This window comes from Kogia breviceps, chromosome 16 (assembly GCF_026419965.1).
Source record: "Kogia breviceps isolate mKogBre1 chromosome 16, mKogBre1 haplotype 1, whole genome shotgun sequence".
Classification (NCBI taxonomy): Eukaryota; Metazoa; Chordata; class Mammalia; order Artiodactyla; family Physeteridae; genus Kogia; species Kogia breviceps.
Window position 1 is genome coordinate 1,989,879 of NC_081325.1, and position 19,210 is coordinate 2,009,088.

A 19,210-nucleotide genomic window follows, 5' to 3' on the forward strand; every position below is an offset into this window, starting at 1 on the left:
GCACAGCTTTACCTGCCACCCCCCCATCCCCTCCATCGCTCACATCACCTCCTGGACCATCCCCCACACCCCGTCTGTGGAAAAACTGTCTTCCACGAAACCAGCCCCTGGCACCAAAAAGGTTGTGGACCGCTAAAATAAAAGGTCTCTCAACCAAATTCTTCCATGATCTATCCCCAGAATAAATTTTAAGAGAAGGGGCCCAGAAGGATTTAATCCAAATCCCTCCTTACATGCAAAGAAAATTAAGGCCTAGAAGCTAGAGGTGATTTGCCGAGAATTCCAGTAAGTACCAGATCTACTATTTGAGTTTTAGATATTCTTTTTTATTTTATTTATTTACTTATTTTTTGGCTTCATCAGGTCCTAGTTGCGGCGTGCGGGCTCATTAGTTGCGGTGTGCAGGCTCTCTAGTTGTGGCACGCAGGCTCCAGAGAGCTCGCGGGCTCAGCTGCCCCGCGGCATGTGGGATCTTAGTTCCCCGACCAGGGATCAAAGAGGCACCTCCTGCAATGCGAGACGGATTCTCAACCACTGGACCACGGAGGAAGTCCCAAGTTTTAGAGATTGATTTCTTCCTGCATCTAAACTCTTCTGGCTAAAGAACAACCTTTTTAGTATTTCTTTAGTGTTGGTCTGCTAGTGAAGTTACTTCAGCGTCTCAGTGGGGGCTTCAGTCGTTAAAGAGTAACACATACACATGAAGTTTATAACCTTAAGTGCACAGCTCAATGACCGTCTTCACAATGAATATGTACTTCTATGACCACCACCCAGATAAACACACAGAAAACTTCTAGGATCCTCATGTCTTTTCCACTCAGTCACTCCCCTCCTTTCCCACAAGCCATCCCTATCCTCACTTCAAAGATAAGGTTTGCCTTATTTTGAACTTCGCATATGAAATCACGTAGTATGTACTCTCATCTCGACATCTCATCTGTTTCATTCACACTGAAGGTAGTTGTTCATCTGTTTCCATTGTAGAGAACTCCATTGTGTGGCTGATACTATTTACCACTCTACTGCTGATGGACATTTGGATTGCTTCCAATTTTTTTTTTTGGTGGGGGGACATCAAAGTTTTATTGGGTAGGGGCTACTGGGTTTACTGCCCACAGTAAAAGTTCCCGGAGCAACACCCCACTGTGTACGACAGGAGGCAGGACATGGGAGTAATCTTTGCTACTCAGGGGAGAAGGAGGCTACCATCTACAGGCAGATGATTGCTTCCAATTTTTTTTTTAAAACTTTTATTACCAAGCTTCATTTCTTATAAATCCTACTTGATGCTTTTCTCCTGTTTCCCACCCTGTTTAAAATTTATTTATTTATTTATTTATGGCTGTGTTGGGTCTTCGTTTCTGTGCGAGGGCTTTCTCCAGCTGTGGCAAGCGGGGGCCACTCTTCATTGCGGTGCGCGGGCCTCTCATTATCGCGGCCTCTCTTGTTGCAGAGCACAAGCTCCAGACATGCAGGCTCAGTAACTGTGGCTCACGGGCCCAATTGCTCCGCAGCGTGTGGGATCTTCCCAGACCAGGGCTCCAACCGGTGTCCCCTGCATTGGCAGGCAGATTCTCAACCACTGCGCCACGAGGGAAGCCCCGCTTCCAATTTTTGACTATGATTTCTCTACATGTCTCTTAACGGTCTCTTGGGTATTTATCCTGCTCAGAATTTGTAAAGGTTCTCGAATTCAAGGGTTGATGTTTTTCTCCATTTTAGAAAATCCTCAGTTACACCTCTTCTGCCTCATTTCTTTTTTCCTCTTTCTGGGACATTAATTACATGTCCTTTTCATCAAATGTCCTAAGTCTCTTACATTCTTTTCTGTATTTCCCCCCTTCTGGTTCTGACTCAGGCTAAATAATACTCTGATACATATTCCAGTTCATTCATACTCTCTTCAGCTGTGCCAAATCTACAGTTAAAATGTAGACTGTCTGATACTCCTAGTACCTGCACCCCTTGTGGGTTCACTTCTGTTGTCTGCTTTTTCTCTTATTTCATTATATGGCCTGCCTCCTCACATCCCTAATAGTTTTACATGAAAAACGGAAAAGAAAAAAATTGAGACTCTGGATTATGTTAGCATCCCCAATCCAAAGGTCGATATATATATTTTTAAAATCAGTGTCCTTCTTTGTGGGCCCCTGTGAGTCTGTTGAAAGTTCCCCTTAGATTCTTAGCAGCCGTTTCTGGAACTGAACACATACCCATCAGAGAAAAGCAACCCCAAGTAAGAGACGACTCCTCTGAGGCTCCTTCTCAGATATGAGAAACCTCATTTATTCTGTGTATTTGTAGCTCTGTGATGCTTTCGATATTTTATATGTTTTATCTCCCTCCCCCCCATTATTCTCCGCAGGAGGGACAGGTGTTACCCCGATTATTAGTCTTAAGTCTATTATCATCAGAAGAAGAACTTCCTAGAATCAGTATCACGGCCAGAAATGTTTATAATCCAACAAAAATACAACACAGATGCAAGAACAATTTCTAAGTCTGAGTATTTTCTTTGATGAAATTTTTCTGTTTACATAAAGATACACGATGGCTGAAGAACTTTCACTGAAATACAGTCTACCCTAAAGGTTAATGAAAAGATTAAATGACTCAAAGGTCCATTCTAATGGACACGATCTTATTTGCATAAGATACTACACAGTTTTATTTGTACTTTATGCAGAGCCATAATTTTATAGGATAAAATTTGAACCCTTAAGCCCTAGATTCAAATATATCTCAACTCCAGAAATCCTCATCTTGCTCTTTTTTTTCTGTGCTGGAAAACCTTCATTCTATAGAAGTGGGAAGCACACAGCAACTAAAGTAAGACACTCTGGGGGAGTTCTGACTCTAAATAATAACGACAATTACAACAGTAATACAATGGTCACCATCTTTTTCTGTTAAGGTCTTCTGGTAAAATTGGTTAATTTTACAAAAGCGGACAGCAAGCAAAAAAAAAATTTAGGGTTAATACTAAAATTAGACAGCTTTCACTACGCTACATCCAACTTAAAACGAGTGAAAAGAGCAATGACAAGACAGTCCTTTTTGACAAGTGACTCCACCTTTCAGAAAGCTTCAGACACATCTTCACCATCACTCTTTACCTGACAATTCTGTAGACCCTCTTTTTAGAATTCTGGACCAAATATTATTTAAAGGATAGGGCTTCCCTGGTGGCGCACTGGTTAAGAATCTGCCTGCCAATGCAGGGGACACCGGTTCGAGCCCTGGTCCAGGAAGATCTCACATGCCGTGGAGCAACTAAGTCCGTGTGCCACAACTACTGAGCCTGAGCTCTAGAGCCTGTGAGCCACAACTACTGAACCGCACACGCCTAGAGCCCGTGCTCCACAACAAGAGAAGCCACCACAATGAGAAGCCTGCGCACAGCAACGAAGACCCAACTCAGCCATAAATAAATAAATAAATTTATTTTTAAAAATAATAATAAATAAATAAAGGATATAGTTCTGTAACTTTTTTCCCCCGAAATAGAACGTTAGAGAACCCAGGAACACTGTAAATTCATCCATACATCATAGATAACAGAAATTCACTGCCACAGCACAAACAAAATAGTTTAAATGTAGTTAAGAACGTCTTCATATATATGAATGAATGTCAGAGGAGTCCTTTAATGCTTCTTGTCTGTTACTTTTAAAAATCATTGATACCTCATGGCATGAGAAAATTATCACTGTAATATAAAGTATAGTTTTGAATTAATGAGATAAAGGGATGACAAGAATAAAAATACATCCAAGAGTAGTCAAAACTACTTTCAAACAACTTTTGCTGGTTTCAATTATGTCCACAATTTAAGTGGAGTTAACAGTATAGCATCTAACTACAGTATGCTTTTTTACAGGTAAGTATCAGTCTATGTGCTATGCTTTTAAATTGAGAAGCATGTTATTGATCCACTTCACCATTCAATACACAACCTCAATTTACTCCAGAAGGTGAAAAACAGTCAAGGCTGAAACATAAGAGAAATACATGGCAAGCCTTCTGGTTTTAACGTCACTTAACAGCTTATACGTACCTAAGATGTAATTCATGCTTGCAAAAATATACATGTAAAATTTAGGAAGTAATTACAAAACAAAAAATAAGAGTGAAAGAAACAAATCAATTACACTGCAATAAAACATTTTAAAGAGTGAAAGAAACAGAGATCCGAAAGAATGATTTTCAATGGACATTATTTCAAGTCTTCAACATCATCTTCAACCGTTTTTAAGCTTAACACATCATTCAATATAGAAATCACAAGTTTTTTAATATTATTTCTCAGGTTTCACTCAATCAATAGACAAAAGATGTACATAGTAATAAGGAGATGACAAACATGAATGAACAAATTCATAAAAAGTCTGCAAAAGTATTTTTAAAAGTTCAGTGATGTATACATTAAGAGGATACCACCTCTAAATGATAAGTTTAGCAAACATTAATAATACTCCTACACCTGAGGAGAGCTTACAATATTATAACAACAACAAAAAACCATAATTTTTTGGTGAGGACCATTCTGTATTAACCATGGAAAAGCTTTAAAAATATGTTGACATTCGACTTGGCAATTTCACCTATAGAAACTTTTCACTAGAAAATGTGTGACAAACTTAGAGATATTCATGAGAAACCTGTTTTATAACTGCAAAGACTAGACACAAGCTATTAAATTATGAACATAAAAAGCTTATTATATTTGACATAAGCGAATACACTAAATGATGAAATGTCAAATACTTCCCCTCCACCCCAAGTCAAGAACAAGACAAAAGAAGGCGCTTTCACTGCTGAGTGCCTGGGGTTCAATCCCTGGTTAGGGAACTAAGATCTTGCAAGCCGTGACGCATGGCCAACAAAAAAAAGAACAAGACAAGACTTTATACTCTGATCACTTCTATTCAACATTACCTAAGAAATAAAAGGGGATCTGCCAGCCCAAACCATTTCCATAATAAAACTAAGATTATTTGCCTTTTTCATCATGTTGGCATCTGCACTAATGGTACAGAAGCGATGGGTAAAACTGCTGGCAGTGGAACCAAACTGTACTAGTAAAATTTTCTTCACTATCAGGCACTTGCACAAAAGAAAGAAAAAGTAGCACCTCTACTCCTATTGTTCTTCCAACAACAACTGGTCAACACAGTTCTGATGCTAACTGGCTGGAGTCAGCACCAGCCCCCATTTTGAAGGCACAGTCCACAACAAGACTGCCCTCACTCTACATGCCACCTGGACTTCTGGCCAACTGGCTGTAAATCTGGGAGGTTCCTAAGGCCCCTTCAGATTTGATAATTTGCTAGAATGATTCAGAGAACTCAAGAAATCTCTATACTTATGATCAGTTTTATTTAAAGGATACAAATCAGGACCAGTCAAATGAAGAGACATATGGGGTGAGGAAGGTGCCAGAGCTTCTGTGCCTTCTTCCTGAGGAAGCGGGTAGCGTCACCCACCCAGCACAGATGAGTTTTTACTGGGTTTCACTGTGTGGGTGTGACTGGTGGGATTATTCGCGCGCTGCGTGTGACTGGACTTAATCTCCAGCCTCTCTCTTCTCCATGGAGGCTGGGCTGGCTCAAGGATCCAACACTCAAATCACACGATTGGTCTTTCTGGTGACCCTCAGCCTTAATCATTAGTTATCAGGAATCTGGTAAATTTCAAGGATTTATTCTCTCTCCCAAGAACCAGGGACAAAGGCCAGTGAAATTATTTATTTATTTATTTATTTATTTATTTTTGAAATTATTTATTATGCAACAGAGGTCCTTAGTGAAAATGTAAAAATTAGTATTAATTTTACTAAATTTCAGCCTCTGACTACATCTTAATACTCTGTATGATGAACAGGGAAGCATCCAGAAGGCACTTCTGTTTCACACCAAAGAAAAATGAGAAAGAGTGGAAAAGCACTTGTAAAATTGTTGCATTGCAAGCTGAACTAGCCTTAAAGGAATGACAAAACAAACTGGTTACTGACATTTTCCTAAAATAAGCCTTTCACTTCAAAAAAATAACAGTATTTATTGCCAATGAGAAAATTTGAGCTTTCGAGTGAAAATCAGAATCTTTGAAAACCTGCATCCACGACTGCTAGCATGACAGCTTTGTAAGGTGTCAACATTTAGAAGACCTAGGTAACTCAGTGAATCAACACTTTCCAAATAACCAAAGCACAATGTTACCAAAGCATACAAAGGTAAAATTCATTCAAAGATAAATGAATTTTAATGTAATAAAGTATGAAAAGTTCATTATATAGTTTCAGATTCCACACTGTAAGAACTTTTTTTTTTTTTTTTTTTTGCGGTATGCGGGCCTCTCACTATTGTGGCCTCTCCCGCTGCGGAGCACAGGCTCCGGACGCGCAGGCCCAGCGGCCAAAGCTCACGGGCTCAGCTGCTCCGCGGCATGTGGGATCTTCCCGGACCAGGGCACGAACCCGTGTCTCCTGCATCGGCAGGCGGACTCTCAACCACTGCGCCACCAGGGAAGCCCATGTAAGAACTTTTAAGAAACTACCACTTATCAAGTTTTGGTGCTGTGTCAAAAGGAAAAGGAAAAAACTATCCATAATTAACTAAAAAGGCTACTAAAATATTGCTCCATTCTACAGCCACATATGTACATGAGGCCAGATTTTCTTCTTATATTTCAAACAAAAGAAGATATTGCAACACATTCAATGTAGAAATAGATTTGAGGAGCTAGATATACCTTGCTGTCTTCTATTAAGCCAGACTTCAAAAACATTTGTGGGGCTTCCCTGGTGGCCCAGTGGTTGAGAATCTGCCTGCTAATGCAGAGGACACGGGTTTGAGCCCTGGTCTGGGAAGATCCCACATGCTGTGGAGCAACTAGGCCAGTGAGCCACAACTACTGAGCCTGCGCGTCTGGAGCCTGTGCTCTGCAACAAAAGAGGCCACGATAGTGAGAGGCCCGTGCATCGCGATGAAGAGTGGCCCCCGCTCAATGCAACCAGAGAAAGCCCTCGCACAGAAATGAAGACCCAATACAGCCATAAATAAATAAATAAATAAAATTTAAATAATAAAATAAAATGCTTTATAAAAAAAAAATTTGTGTAACTGTAATACATCACTTTTCACTAAATTTCTTTAGTGAAAGTAGTTACCTTTCATTAAAAATGTCACATAATAATTACTGTTAAATGAATAAATACCTTTTAAATTTAAGTTTTAATTTCTAATATGACAACAGATTAAAAACAAAACAAATAACTTTGGGATCCTCAATCATTTCCAAGAGTGAAACTGAGACCAAACAGTTTGAGAACAACTGTCCTATAGAAATAATAAACAATATAAACAAAGACATTTAGTGTGTGGAGTTTCAATAGTAAAAAATGAAAAGCCATATAAATGCTTAAAAAGTAGAGGAATAAATATCTCAAAGGAATATTTTATAGCCACTGAAACTTCTATCTTTAAAATGACATAACATACTAAAATTTAGATTAAATAAATCAAGAGAACACAAAACTAAATACAATATGCTCCAAATTTTATTTTTAGAACCACATAGGCAAAAAACTGAAAGCAAACAAAAATTTTAAGTTGTCAGTCACTTCTACTTAGTGAGGTAGGTGACAGGTACTATTTTCTTATTTCTAACTATGATTTCCTTCAAATGTTCTGTAATATTCTCATAACCAGAGAAAAAGATTAATTTTAAAAAAAATTTTAAGAAAAAAAAAATTCTAGCATTCCATTAAAACAACAAGTGATTTGGTTCTTAGCTCTAATTACTTTCCAGTCCTTTCCTAAAATTCTAAGTTGATCAATAGCTAAAAGCACTAAAATGACCCAAACCAAACCAACATAAACAAATAAAAAGAAAACAAAAAACCCCCAAAAAACAAAAAGCACACCAAATCATGAAAAATCCGCAAAAAAGATTTGCTAAATTTTAAATAACTTTCATTATATTTTACCAGAACACAACTGGCCTCATAAGAGTCTTTAAAATACAGGTATCTGATTTGGGACTTTCCTGGCGGTCCAGTGGTTAAGACTCCATGCTTCCACTGCAGGGGTTCAATCCCTGGTCAGGGAACTAAGATCCTGCATGCCGTGTGGTACAGACAAAAAATAGGGGAAAAAAACAAGTCTCTGATTTAAAGGTAAGAAAGTTTTCCAAATTTAAAATGAAGCAACTAATAAAATGCTGATTTAAAACCAAAAATCAGAGACAAGCAGTCTACAAGTAAACACTTGAAAAGCAAAAATTGAAAAGTCAGGTTATATAATTACAATTTAAATAAAATTTAATTGTTATGTAATGTTACTTTAATCCTTTAGTTCACTATCCATCTTTTTATTCTATGACTTTTACATTAAAATAAAGATGCTAGTAAACAAAGATGGAGGTAGTAGTTATGGGAGTTTTCAATTAAAACACTTCACATATAAATCACATTGGGTAAAACAGAGTAGACTGCACAGTTTTATTTAGCAAAAAATTCTATTTTAATACGAAAGTTAACAAAACATGTTTCACATATAGAATAAAATAGATATAGGTACTAAAAGTAACAGCCAAAAGTTTATTTACTTAGGGTGGAAAGAAAACATTTAGTATCACTTACTGCTTACCAGGACTGTGATGAGCTGTAAATCCTCCGTTCTGAAATACGTCTCCTGCCACATTCATTCTACCAGGATTAAAAGGTCCTACTGCAGTCTTGGTCTGTGAAGTTAAAGACGGGGTGTATGTTTGCATATTAACACCAAAGTTACTCGACTGCAGTCCGTTAGCGACATCTCCCAAGCTGGTGTTCTATAGTGATGTTCTATTTGTAATCATTACGTTCATATCTCGCCCATCATTCAGAGCTTAATACCTGTTTCTAAGGTTGTAACATTAGTAATATGAATTTCAGAGTCGATTCTGTAGTGATAACACCATTACCCATTCCAGCATTTACCTTACTTCTTGAAAGATTGGAAGTGGAGAAATCCAAATCTTTGGTTCTGTTTTTACTTCCAGGAAGTGCCCATTCAATAAAACTAGAAGAAATTGTCTTTTCCCTTCCATTTGTTTCCATGTCCTCTTCATCATCAATGACAATTGTCTCACTTATACTTCCTTTCTGAGAAGCCAAATCTCTTGAGGAAGGAAGAATTATGGAATAATTTCCTTGTAGCTTTTCATTTCTTGATGCAGCAAATATAAAATTTCTTTGATCAGCTATTACTGGAGCAGAACTTGAAGAAGGTTGTATAGATTCAATAAATACAACATCATCATCATCCTCCTCCGCTGACGAGTTTCTAGATCTATTAACTAAAGAACTAGCTGGGTCACCAAATGCTACGTCCATGAAACTAGCTGCCATGGCTTTACTCCCTGATAAAAAAGGAGTCGGTTCAGTCAAGTCTAATCCTCCCGCTGAACATTTATCTATGCCAAAGAACCTTTAACAGAGAGAGAAAAGAAAAAAAAGTTCTAGTATACTATGATCATTGTATTTTATTGCAATTAAATAGCATACGTGAAATTTTAAATTATTTTATGTGATTTTATCTAAGTCCTTCCTTGAAAGAGAAAATTGTTCAAAATAATTCCATCAATTACCAATAACTCAGTGTCCAAATACAATCACTTTACTAAATATATTTTTATCTACTAAAATGACTATGATATTGTCCAAACTCTATTTCCCTAGGGTCTTCTGTCATTGTTTTTCAAATTCTGCTTCCAACATTAAACCTTTCTGAATCTTTTTTTTTGTCCTTGTTGAGGAATCGACACTATGCTATAGGTTTTTTATATTAAATTCTGAAAAACCCATGATGTAGATATAATTTAATTCATTTTACAGATCAGGAAATGAATCTGGGTAAGGTCAAATAGGACTCAAACTCAGGGCTCTAACTCTAGGCTCCAAATTCTTAGCCACTTTGTTTTATTCAGCGAACACCTCTGTGTACCTACTATGCACTAGAGAATAACAAACAAAAGGATCCAGCAGAGACATAGTTGGAAGAATCTGGAGAAGTGACCGACCAATGAAGCACAGCTCTGAAAGCACATGAGAGAAGAGGAGGAGGAGGATGTGTGCACAGCTGGTAGTGAAACTGATCATGAACAGAAGTCACCTTTATCTCAAAAGTGAGAGGGGAAAAGGTAAGTGTATGGCTGTCCCTTGGTGTCCACCGGGGGACTGGTCCTAGGACATCCATGGATGCTCAAGTCCCACACTTAGCCCTCCAAATCCAAGGTTCCATATCCGCAGATTCAACCAACCCTGGATCGTGCAGTACTATAGTATTTACTGAAAAAAATCTATGTATAAGTGGATCCGTACAGTCCAAACCCATGCTGTTCAAGGTTTTGTCCAGTTGTAATTAGAACATATATATAAGTATGTAGAAATAAGAGATGGAAAGCTGAGGTAAGTTTACACATGCTGGCTTCAATTTTCTTAGAAGCTCAAGACACTGAAGGAGGTAGGATCTGTATGGGTGTTGAATAATAAAGAAAAGTCACTCATACAGCAGTCATCATTCAATTTTAAACATCTCATATTGAAATATGCTAAGTAACATTCTACTCTAAAATTTTCCCAACTAATTTTAAGTGATAGTACTTACAGTCATACAATCGGTAATGTTTATTCTTAATAGGTGCTGTGCCATTAAATATAGCAATTCAGTAAATGCTTACAAAGGTGTGGCAAGAACTATTCTTTTTCCCATTTTACCCATCAGGAAACTAAGACTCAGAAGATAAGAAAATAAGTAGTCTGCCTGGCCCGCCCAAGTCTCCACTGCTGGAAAGCGTAGAGTCAGGACTCAAATCCAAGAAATCTGACTCTATAATCTATTTCATAGCCATTACATTATATGCAATTACTGTATACAGTTTTTTTTTAAATTACTTGTTTTATTAAGATGAGTGAATTCATTAAAACAAAATCAACATTCGAATAACTCTAGTTCAAAGATAAAGAAATAAAAAAATCAAAGGAACCACTTTAAAAGGGTTATAAAGGAAATACAAAAATTAGGATCATGGCTAACACTCATCCAGTAAGCTTATTATGTGGTTGATTTTCAGAGAAAAGAGGCAGTAATTCAGCCTAAACTGAATTATGAAATGTAAGAGCTGTTATATACGAATTCTCTCAGTCCTTTCTGTATCTGAATAAACCTAGAACGGAAAAGAACAATTTCTGCAAGAGCTACAGCTGACTCCACAGTACCCTCTGGTGGCCGTCAGGTCCTATTTTAATCTTCCCAAAGAAAATAACAGCATTCTTTATGCTCAGCTCATTGCAGTCATCGACTTCTGATAAAAGATTAAGTATTCACCTATTTTCAAATTCCAGACTGTCAAAAAATTAAAATCTAACCCTAACCACTATTAAAAGTCATTGTGTATGTAATTTAACCATCACTTTCTTAATTCCATAAACATAAGACTATAAAAAAGTTTTAACCATTTCTATATCATCTAAAAAGAGAAAAAGTTATAGTTTAGGTAAAACACTGAGCAAATTACCTCATTTCATTGAGTTTTACTTTTCTAAACTATAAACTGCAAATGGGGATAAAAAGGACTCTGAAGTTTTAATTGTGATAAGTGAACTTGCAAGTCCCTAGTCTTTCTCTGCCTGGACATATTACAGAGTAAAATGTTACAGCAAAAAATGTTAAATCCCTCTCCATTGAGAGGGTATTCAGGCAAATACTTTGCCTACACCTTAGGATTTCAACAAGTGTCTAGTTAATCTTAAATATTTACCTAGTCTTCCTGTGCTATCTTATTCATCTACAACTATTTAATGTTTAATTGATCTTCATTTTGATGCAATGAAAATTAATATAAAATCAAAGGAAAATCCACACAGAGAAGTACAGAATCTAATGGGCATTCCCTGGTGGCCTAGTGGTTAGGATTCCACGCTATCATTGCTGTGGCCCACGGTTCAATCCTGGGTCGGGAAACGGAGATCCCACAAGCCTCGCAGCGCAACCAAAAAAAAAAAAAGAAAGAAAAAATTGTCTTAAGAACAGAAACTTAGGCTGAAACTCTCACTGTTGTGGCCTCTCCCGTTGCGGAGCACAGGCTCCGGAAGCGCAGGCTCAGCGGCCATGGCTGCCATGGCTCACGGGCCCAGCCGCTCCGCAGCATGTGGGATCTTCCCGGACCAGGGCACAAACCCGTGTCCCCTGCATCGGCAGGCGGACTCTCAACCACTGCGCCACCAGGGAAGCCCATTTTAATCATTTTTAAGTGTGCAGTTCAGTGTTATCGTTTTTTCAATATGGTTTTTTAAAGTTGCAAAAATTTCTGCTGAATTCTTAACTTATAACTGAGTATCATGAATTTTCCTGAGATCACCTTCTATTAAAAAAAAAACCAACTGAGTAATTTAGTAGCCATTCAATATTCAATTATGTTTGTGTACAATTAAGTAAAACTTACATATTAAAATGAATCAGTTAAAAAAAAACAGCTGCAAAAATATAAATGGTGAGATATTAATATGATAAGATTAGTATGTAATGAGAAAGGTAAACTAACCTGCTCATGAGTCTTCAAATGTTAAAATCACCAAGAAAGTATCTTCAATTATTTAATTATTGCTTAGAAGGTTCATTTTTTGGCCACCTATAAGCAGACCTATATTTTTGCGGCTCTATAAAAGATAAAGGATGTATGCTACAAAAACTTGTTGAACAGTAATGAATTCTAGGACACGTCCTACGGCACCTCTGGACTTACACTGTCACAGAACTGATCTTTCTTAATATTAAAATATTTATATATTCACATAAAAATAACATCAATTCCAAAGCCAGCTTCATGATCGTGAGTATATACTACAAGCATTCCCATTTAAAATCAGAAACAAAATAAAGGTGTATGATGATTCTGGAGGTTTTACTCACAAATGTAATGAAACAGGAAAAAAGAAAAATCAAATGGACAGTTATGACAAACAGCCAGAGAATTACTTAAGTGTCTAAATACAAAACTACTATCTAGAAATCAATCAATAGCCTGGTAGGGATTAAGACTGTAGACTGATCACACACAACTAACTTCAATCCCTTCTAAATCCCCCATAACAACAGTAAAGTTCCTACTGACAAGGAAAGGAAAAACAAAGATAAGAAACAAAATGAACAAAATTTGATAAGCTAAAGAGCAGGTGGATAAGCAGTTAACCAACTCTGCCTGAGACAGTCAAACCCTAAGACAGTCATGGAAAAGGCTGAGAAACACCCTGACTTATGCTGCAGAATCTTCACGAGGCTCAAAGCCTATAGCTCCAGGTATCACGGGACTAGGGAGCAGGTGGCTAAAACAGGAGGATGTGAAATCCCAAATCCCTTCCCTCCTTCCCTCCATTCTGGTGATGACAGGTCTTTCCCTACCCTGGCCCAAGTTCTAGACTTTTATTCTTTGGAGAGGATAGAACATAAGGTCTGTCTCAGGTTCACCAGGCACTGGTGAATAATTCAACAGCATGCATATGAAATGCCCCCTCTCTCACTTGATTTCCAGAGAGCTGGCATCCAGACTTCTATCTTCCAAGCAGCAGACTACTCCCTAGAAAACTTCTTTCTCAGAAACACTCCTTTCTGTGGAATTAGGAACATGAAAAAAAGGAAAGACCTAAAAATAACAACTTTAGAGATTCTCCATCAACTGGCCAAAAAAGAACCATCCTACAGTGAAGCTCCAAGCTGAAAGTTCTATTCACTCTTCCAGTCTATTCTCCATTTCCCAATTCTTAATCATGAGTAGACCTGTCAAGAATTATGAACCATCTGGAAAAAGCTTCTAATAAGAAAAATAGTTGTTAAAAGAGAAAAAAAAAAAAAAGAAAGAAAAAAAGGCAGGAAAAAGAAAACATAAAATGAAAACCCACAAACTATCAGTACTCTAGACGGATACATAACAAGCAAAAGACCATATAAAACTAATATTTCTAGTATAAAAAAGAGCTTTTGGAAATGAAAAGCTTAGCAGAAATGGAAAACTCAGTAAAGGGGCTGAAAGATAAAGCGGAAGAAATATGAGGAAACAAAACAAAGATAAGAATTGCAGCCACCATTAACAATATATGTGTGTGTCCCACACTTACGGGCTAGGCGATTTACAATCTTCATAGCAATCGGGAAGACAGACACAATTTACTCACTTATAAAATGTGCATAGTAAAAATGTATTTAATTGAATAAGATGGGCATTTATAAAGATGCATTTATTGACTCTTATTTAGTTTGCACTTGCCAAAGTAATAAGACAGCAGAGAAGTGAACCCCAATCTGGCCGGCACTAAACCTAGTCCTTTGCGCACTGCGCTCAACTACGCTAGCAACACACTGCTGAGAAAAGTGGCTTTTCTAAGTGGTAATACCTGAGTCACTGACTTGATCTCCTGCCAGTCTTTTAGTCCCCCCTAGTTCCCTTTCCCTATGAAGGTCGCTCATAGCTCTAGCATCCTACCCACATCCCTTCATCTCACAAAACTATCAAGTAACGTGAAATATCAGCACTTCAGATATTCTATGAACATTACCCGGTTGAAACAATATCCATTCCTAAGAGCTGTCTAACTAGCGAAGTGTGCCGTGACGCCTAACAGCCTACGTTCAAAGCCAAGTGTGTCAAGGATTTGCAAGGGCAGAGGGAAGGCAGGAACACTGCTGTGAGAGATGCACTCATCACAGGTTTCTTCTTGATGACCAGTGGAAAACTGATCCGAAAGGACAAAATAGGCAGGACCTAAGACTATACAGAATCCCAGATAATACATGGACAATCAGATTTAGGAAAAAAAAAAAAAATCATCATTTTCAGACTCAATAAAATTATTGATTCAGGCAAGGATTGGTGTTAAAGCCATTAACTGAACAGCTGACAGAGCACTGGGCATTTTATTGTACCAAAGTGAACCAACAGCACATAGGTTACTTCTTAGTAACAAGGAAACAACACATTAACTTCGTAATGGAGGCTGTCACTACCGATTCCGTGGTCAGTCTCAGAATCACGGCTAGGCTGAGAACTAGATTACCTCCTCTTTTTTTTTTTTTTTTTTTAAAGACCATCTCCTGACTAGAATCTGGCTAGAGAGCTGTCAGGGTGTGTAAACACAAATAAATCTTCCTCGAGACGACAAACTCACACAGAAGTATCGCCTCCGTCGACCTGACAACAGTACATTCAGTAATTTTTCTTAATCCAGCGATGAAGAAAAAAATTATTTCTATCCATAAGAATGCCAAAAAAAAAAAAAAAAAGCTAACTAGAAAGCATTAGAAACGGAGCTACCTTTAACCCCTGTCTTAGAACCCTAGAGAATACAAGCGGTGTAAAATGCCAGCGCCCGCTCCCAGTGCGTTCCCAGGGATCACCCTGGCCTGGGCCTGGCGACAGGGCCCGCCCCAGAAACCCGCTCGTCGCCTGCAAGGTAAGAGAAAGGCAAGCGCCACAGACGCGCACCCTGGCGCGGCGCTCACGGTACTCGACAGAAACGCGGGGACAGCTACTCACTGTGGCGACGCGGTCCTCCTCGGCTTCAGACAAACGTCCACCACACTGGCCTGAAGGCGATTCCTGGTCCTAGAATGAAGAATGACAAATGATTTAGTGCTAGCCAAGCTGGACGCAGCACCGGCTCGTAACCACCAGCGAGACGGAGCAAAGGGACAAGAGGTCAAGGCGCCTCCGCGCTCCCCCCATCCCCCACCGCAATGCCGCCGAGACGCCAGGTACAAACAGCAAGGCCCCGCCACGACCACACGAGACTACACGGTCCCTACGAACAACAGGAGGGAGGTGGAGGGCGAGCGCAGCCTGGACGGCAGCGGGGAATCCTATCCCCCGATTCTGCCCACCCTCCGCCGTCCCCGTCGTGCCCGGACCCACTCGCGGGAAACTCGCGTCGCCCCGGGGCGGAAACCCCCGCACTGGCCCGGAGCCCTAGACCTGCCCGCTCCGCGTCCGCCATTAGAAACTCGCCCAGATAAACTGTGACGAGAAGACACGGCGCGCCGCGGCCCCGGCGGCAGAGGAGGGGACCGGCGCGGGGGATCCGCGCCCTCGCCGCCAAACTTGGGGACCTCACGCCGTCGCCGCCGCCGGGACTGTGCGAGCGCGGCCCCGAACGCCCACGGAGGCGCCCCTCCCCCCCGCCGCCTGCCCCCGCCCCGGGCGGCCCCGAGCGACCCCCGCCGCCGGCGGCCGCCTCACCCGGCCCTCGCGGCCGCGCCCGCTCTCCCGCAGCCCGCGGGCCGCCGGCCAAGGCGCCTGGGACATCAGCGGAGCCGCCGGCAGCCCGAGACCCCAACGCGCTAGCGGCGACGGCGTCCGCGCCGCGGGGCGCCTGTCCCGCGTCAGTCGGAGGCTCCGGGGGACGCCTCACCCATCTCCGCCTCCCGGAGCCTCCGCCTCCGCCTCCGGAGGCTGCACCACTCCCGGCCACCCCCACTGTCGGCGGTCCTGGGCTGGAGACTCGGCGGGGACAAGCCTCACCCGGTTCTGGCTGCGGCTCCGCGGAACGAACCTCCCCACCCCCACCCACCCCCACCTTGGGCAACAAGCGCAACTCCACTCCGTCCAGTCCCGGCTTTAGAGCGGGTAAGGAGGTGGACACTGCGGCCGCGGCGGCGCGGCGCGGACCGGGAGGCCCCGCCCCCACGCCCTCACTGGGGGCAGGGTAGGGCGGGCCGGGCGGCTCGGGCCCGCCCATTGGCTGCGCCCACCTTCCTCCAGGACCCCCTCGAGGGGGTGGTCCGACGCCCTGTCCATCAGGCGCAGGCCACACCCCCGCACCTCTGGTCCACCCCCACCTCCTCCTTCCCCGGCCCCACCCCGGCCCGACCCGTGAGAGTCGGGTCGCAGACTCTCGTGTCCGCTGCGCCCGCCTCGGCTTGGCCCCGGGCGGCCCGAGAGCCTGAGCCGGGCCGCCTGCCCCCGTAGTGGCTGCGAGCTATCGCCGCCCGAGGATCGCCGCGGCCTCGATGTCCCCCACGCCCTCCCTGTCCAGTGTCTGGGAAACCCCGTGAGGGCCGAGCGGGCAGGGGCTGCGGCGACGCGGGCGGGAGCCGGGGGCCGAGAGGCCGGCGGCGGGGGGGGGCCCGCGCGCTCCGAATGCTGGAAGCGCTCTCCCTCGCCTCAGCCCCGTGGGGAGGCGTCCCTCGCTCCCGTCATGGCTGCGGGAGGAGACGACGTCCTCCATCTTGTCGGGGCCGCGGGGGGAAATGGGGGCAACTCCGACTCGTCCCGGGAAGCCCGGGCTGGGCCCCGCCGCTCGGCCGCGGGGACGGCGCCCTCTGCCGGCTCCGCACCTGGCCCCGGCCCGGCGAGACGGGGGCCGGCCCAGATGCCGCTCCCGCCTCCGCCGGCCAAGATGGAGGCGGCTGCGGGTCCCCGAGCGGGGCGCCCGCCTGTCGGAAGGGCTGGGCCGGCCCCCGGGCCTCTGTCCTCGTCGGCCCCCAGGCGGACGAGGCCCCGGGCCGGCCCCGCGGCGGGAGGGAGCGCAGGTGCGTCCGGGCTGGGCCGGGTCGGGCGAGCTCCGACCAAGGAGGGGCTCGGCTTTTGTTCGCCGTCTACACCTATATCCCGGGCGCACATCACGGGCTGTGCGGGTCCCGAGGTGTCACGTAGGAAGTGAGCGGGGAGGCCGCCCTGGCGGCCGTCGGTGGGACTGCAGCCGACGCTGTTGGTTTTAATAGAAGTTGGTGAAGCACTGTATGACCATGGTTTCTGGTAATATGGCTAACATGATTTTCCTTCTTTTTTAAAAACAGATTGAGCCCCCTTTGATTATTTCTTCTGGAGAATGGTAAAGGCACAGGTTTACTGAGTGACAGACGCATATCAACGAAGACAAAAGCACTGTTAATGGATTGATGAGAGTCCCGTGTAATCTGAGTCCTGTGGTACTTACTGTACCACCAAGACCATCCTGATTCAGAAAATGCAGAAACACCCTTCATGATAAAACCACTCAACTAACTAGGATGAGAAGGAAACTACCACCACAGACTAAAAGTCATGTATGAAAAACCTCAGCTAACAGCATTCTCAATGGTAAAAGACTGAGAGCTTTTCCTCTAGGAACGGAAACAAGGCAAGCATGCCACTTTCACCACTACTGTTAAACATAGTACTGGAAGTTCTAACCAGAGCAATTAGTTAAGAAACAGAAAGGAAAGATATCCAAATTGAAAAGGAAGAAGTAAAATGATCTCTCTTTGCAAATCATATAATCTTATATACACAAAACCCTAAAGACTCCACAAAAAAGCTTTTAGAACTAACAATTGGAGACTTGCCTGGTGGTCCAGTGGTAAAGGATCCACCTTACAATGCACGGATCGCGGGTTCCATCCCTGGTCAGGGAACTAAGATCCCACATGCCAAGGGGCAACTAAGCCTGCATGCCACAACTACTGAGCTGGCGAGCCTCAACTAGAGAGCCTGTGTGCCTTGGAGCCTGCAGGCCACAACTAGACAGAAGCCTGCGCCCTGCAATGAAGAGCCTGCATGCGGCAACAAAAGATCCCACGTGCCTCAACGAAGATCCCATGTGCCGCAACTAAGACGCAATGCAGCCAAAAATAAATTAAATAAATATTTTTTTAAAAACAACTAATAAATGAATTCAGCAGAGTAACAGGATATGAACTCAAAACCCAAAAATCAGTTGCATTTCTGTACACTAACAGTGAACAACCTGAAAAGGATATTAAGAAAACAATTCCAGGGAATTCCCTGGTGGTCCACTGGTTAGGACTTGACGCTTTCACTGCGGTCGCCCGGGTTCAATCCTGGGTCGGGGAACTAAGATCCCACAAGCGGCACAGTGCAGCCAAAACAACAACAACAACAAAATGATTCCGTTTACAGTAGCATCAAAAAGAATAAAATACCTAACATAACCAAGTAGATGAAAGACTTATACAATGAAAACTACAAAACATTGCTGAAGTAAATTTAAAAAGACATAAATAGACATCCTATGGTCATGGATTGGAAGACTTAATATTGTTAAGATGTCAGTATTACCCAAAGCAATCTGTAGATTTAATGCAATCCTTATCAAAATCTCAGTGACATTTTTACAGAAATAGAAAAATCCATTCTGAAATTCATATGGAGTCTCAAGGGACTTCAAAGTGTCAAA

At 42.3% G+C, this 19,210-nt stretch overlaps 2 protein-coding genes across 24 annotated transcripts in view; one reads left to right on the plus strand and one right to left on the minus strand.

The window, feature by feature from the left end:
• ZMYM5 (zinc finger MYM-type containing 5) overlaps positions 1-19,210 on the minus strand; it is a 76,233-nt gene that overhangs the window by 17,324 nt on the left and 39,699 nt on the right. For 5 of the 23 annotated variants that reach the window (XM_067016188.1, XM_067016186.1, XM_067016185.1 and 2 more), the window contains 5 exons: positions 15,574-15,642; positions 13,565-13,652; positions 12,589-12,703; positions 8,984-9,473; positions 8,652-8,745 (listed from right to left, as the gene is read on the minus strand). In XM_067016188.1, coding sequence (XP_066872289.1) covers positions 8,652-8,745; positions 8,984-9,473; positions 12,589-12,596 — 592 coding nt within the window. In that variant the 5' untranslated portion in view covers positions 12,597-12,703; positions 13,565-13,652; positions 15,574-15,642. Of the gene's footprint in view, positions 1-7,887; positions 8,121-8,644; positions 8,746-8,983; positions 9,474-12,588; positions 12,704-13,564; positions 13,653-15,573; positions 15,643-16,272; positions 16,749-19,210 lie in introns of those variants that run through there. The other 18 variants (XM_067016195.1, XM_067016190.1, XM_067016192.1 and 15 more) reach the window with 18 other exon arrangements.
• LOC136792835 (uncharacterized) lies at positions 15,655-16,742 on the plus strand. The gene is made up of 2 exons (XM_067016880.1): positions 15,655-15,950; positions 16,064-16,742. The coding sequence occupies exons 1-2, from the start codon at positions 15,655-15,657 to the stop codon at positions 16,740-16,742; spliced, it is 975 nt and encodes a 324-aa protein (XP_066872981.1).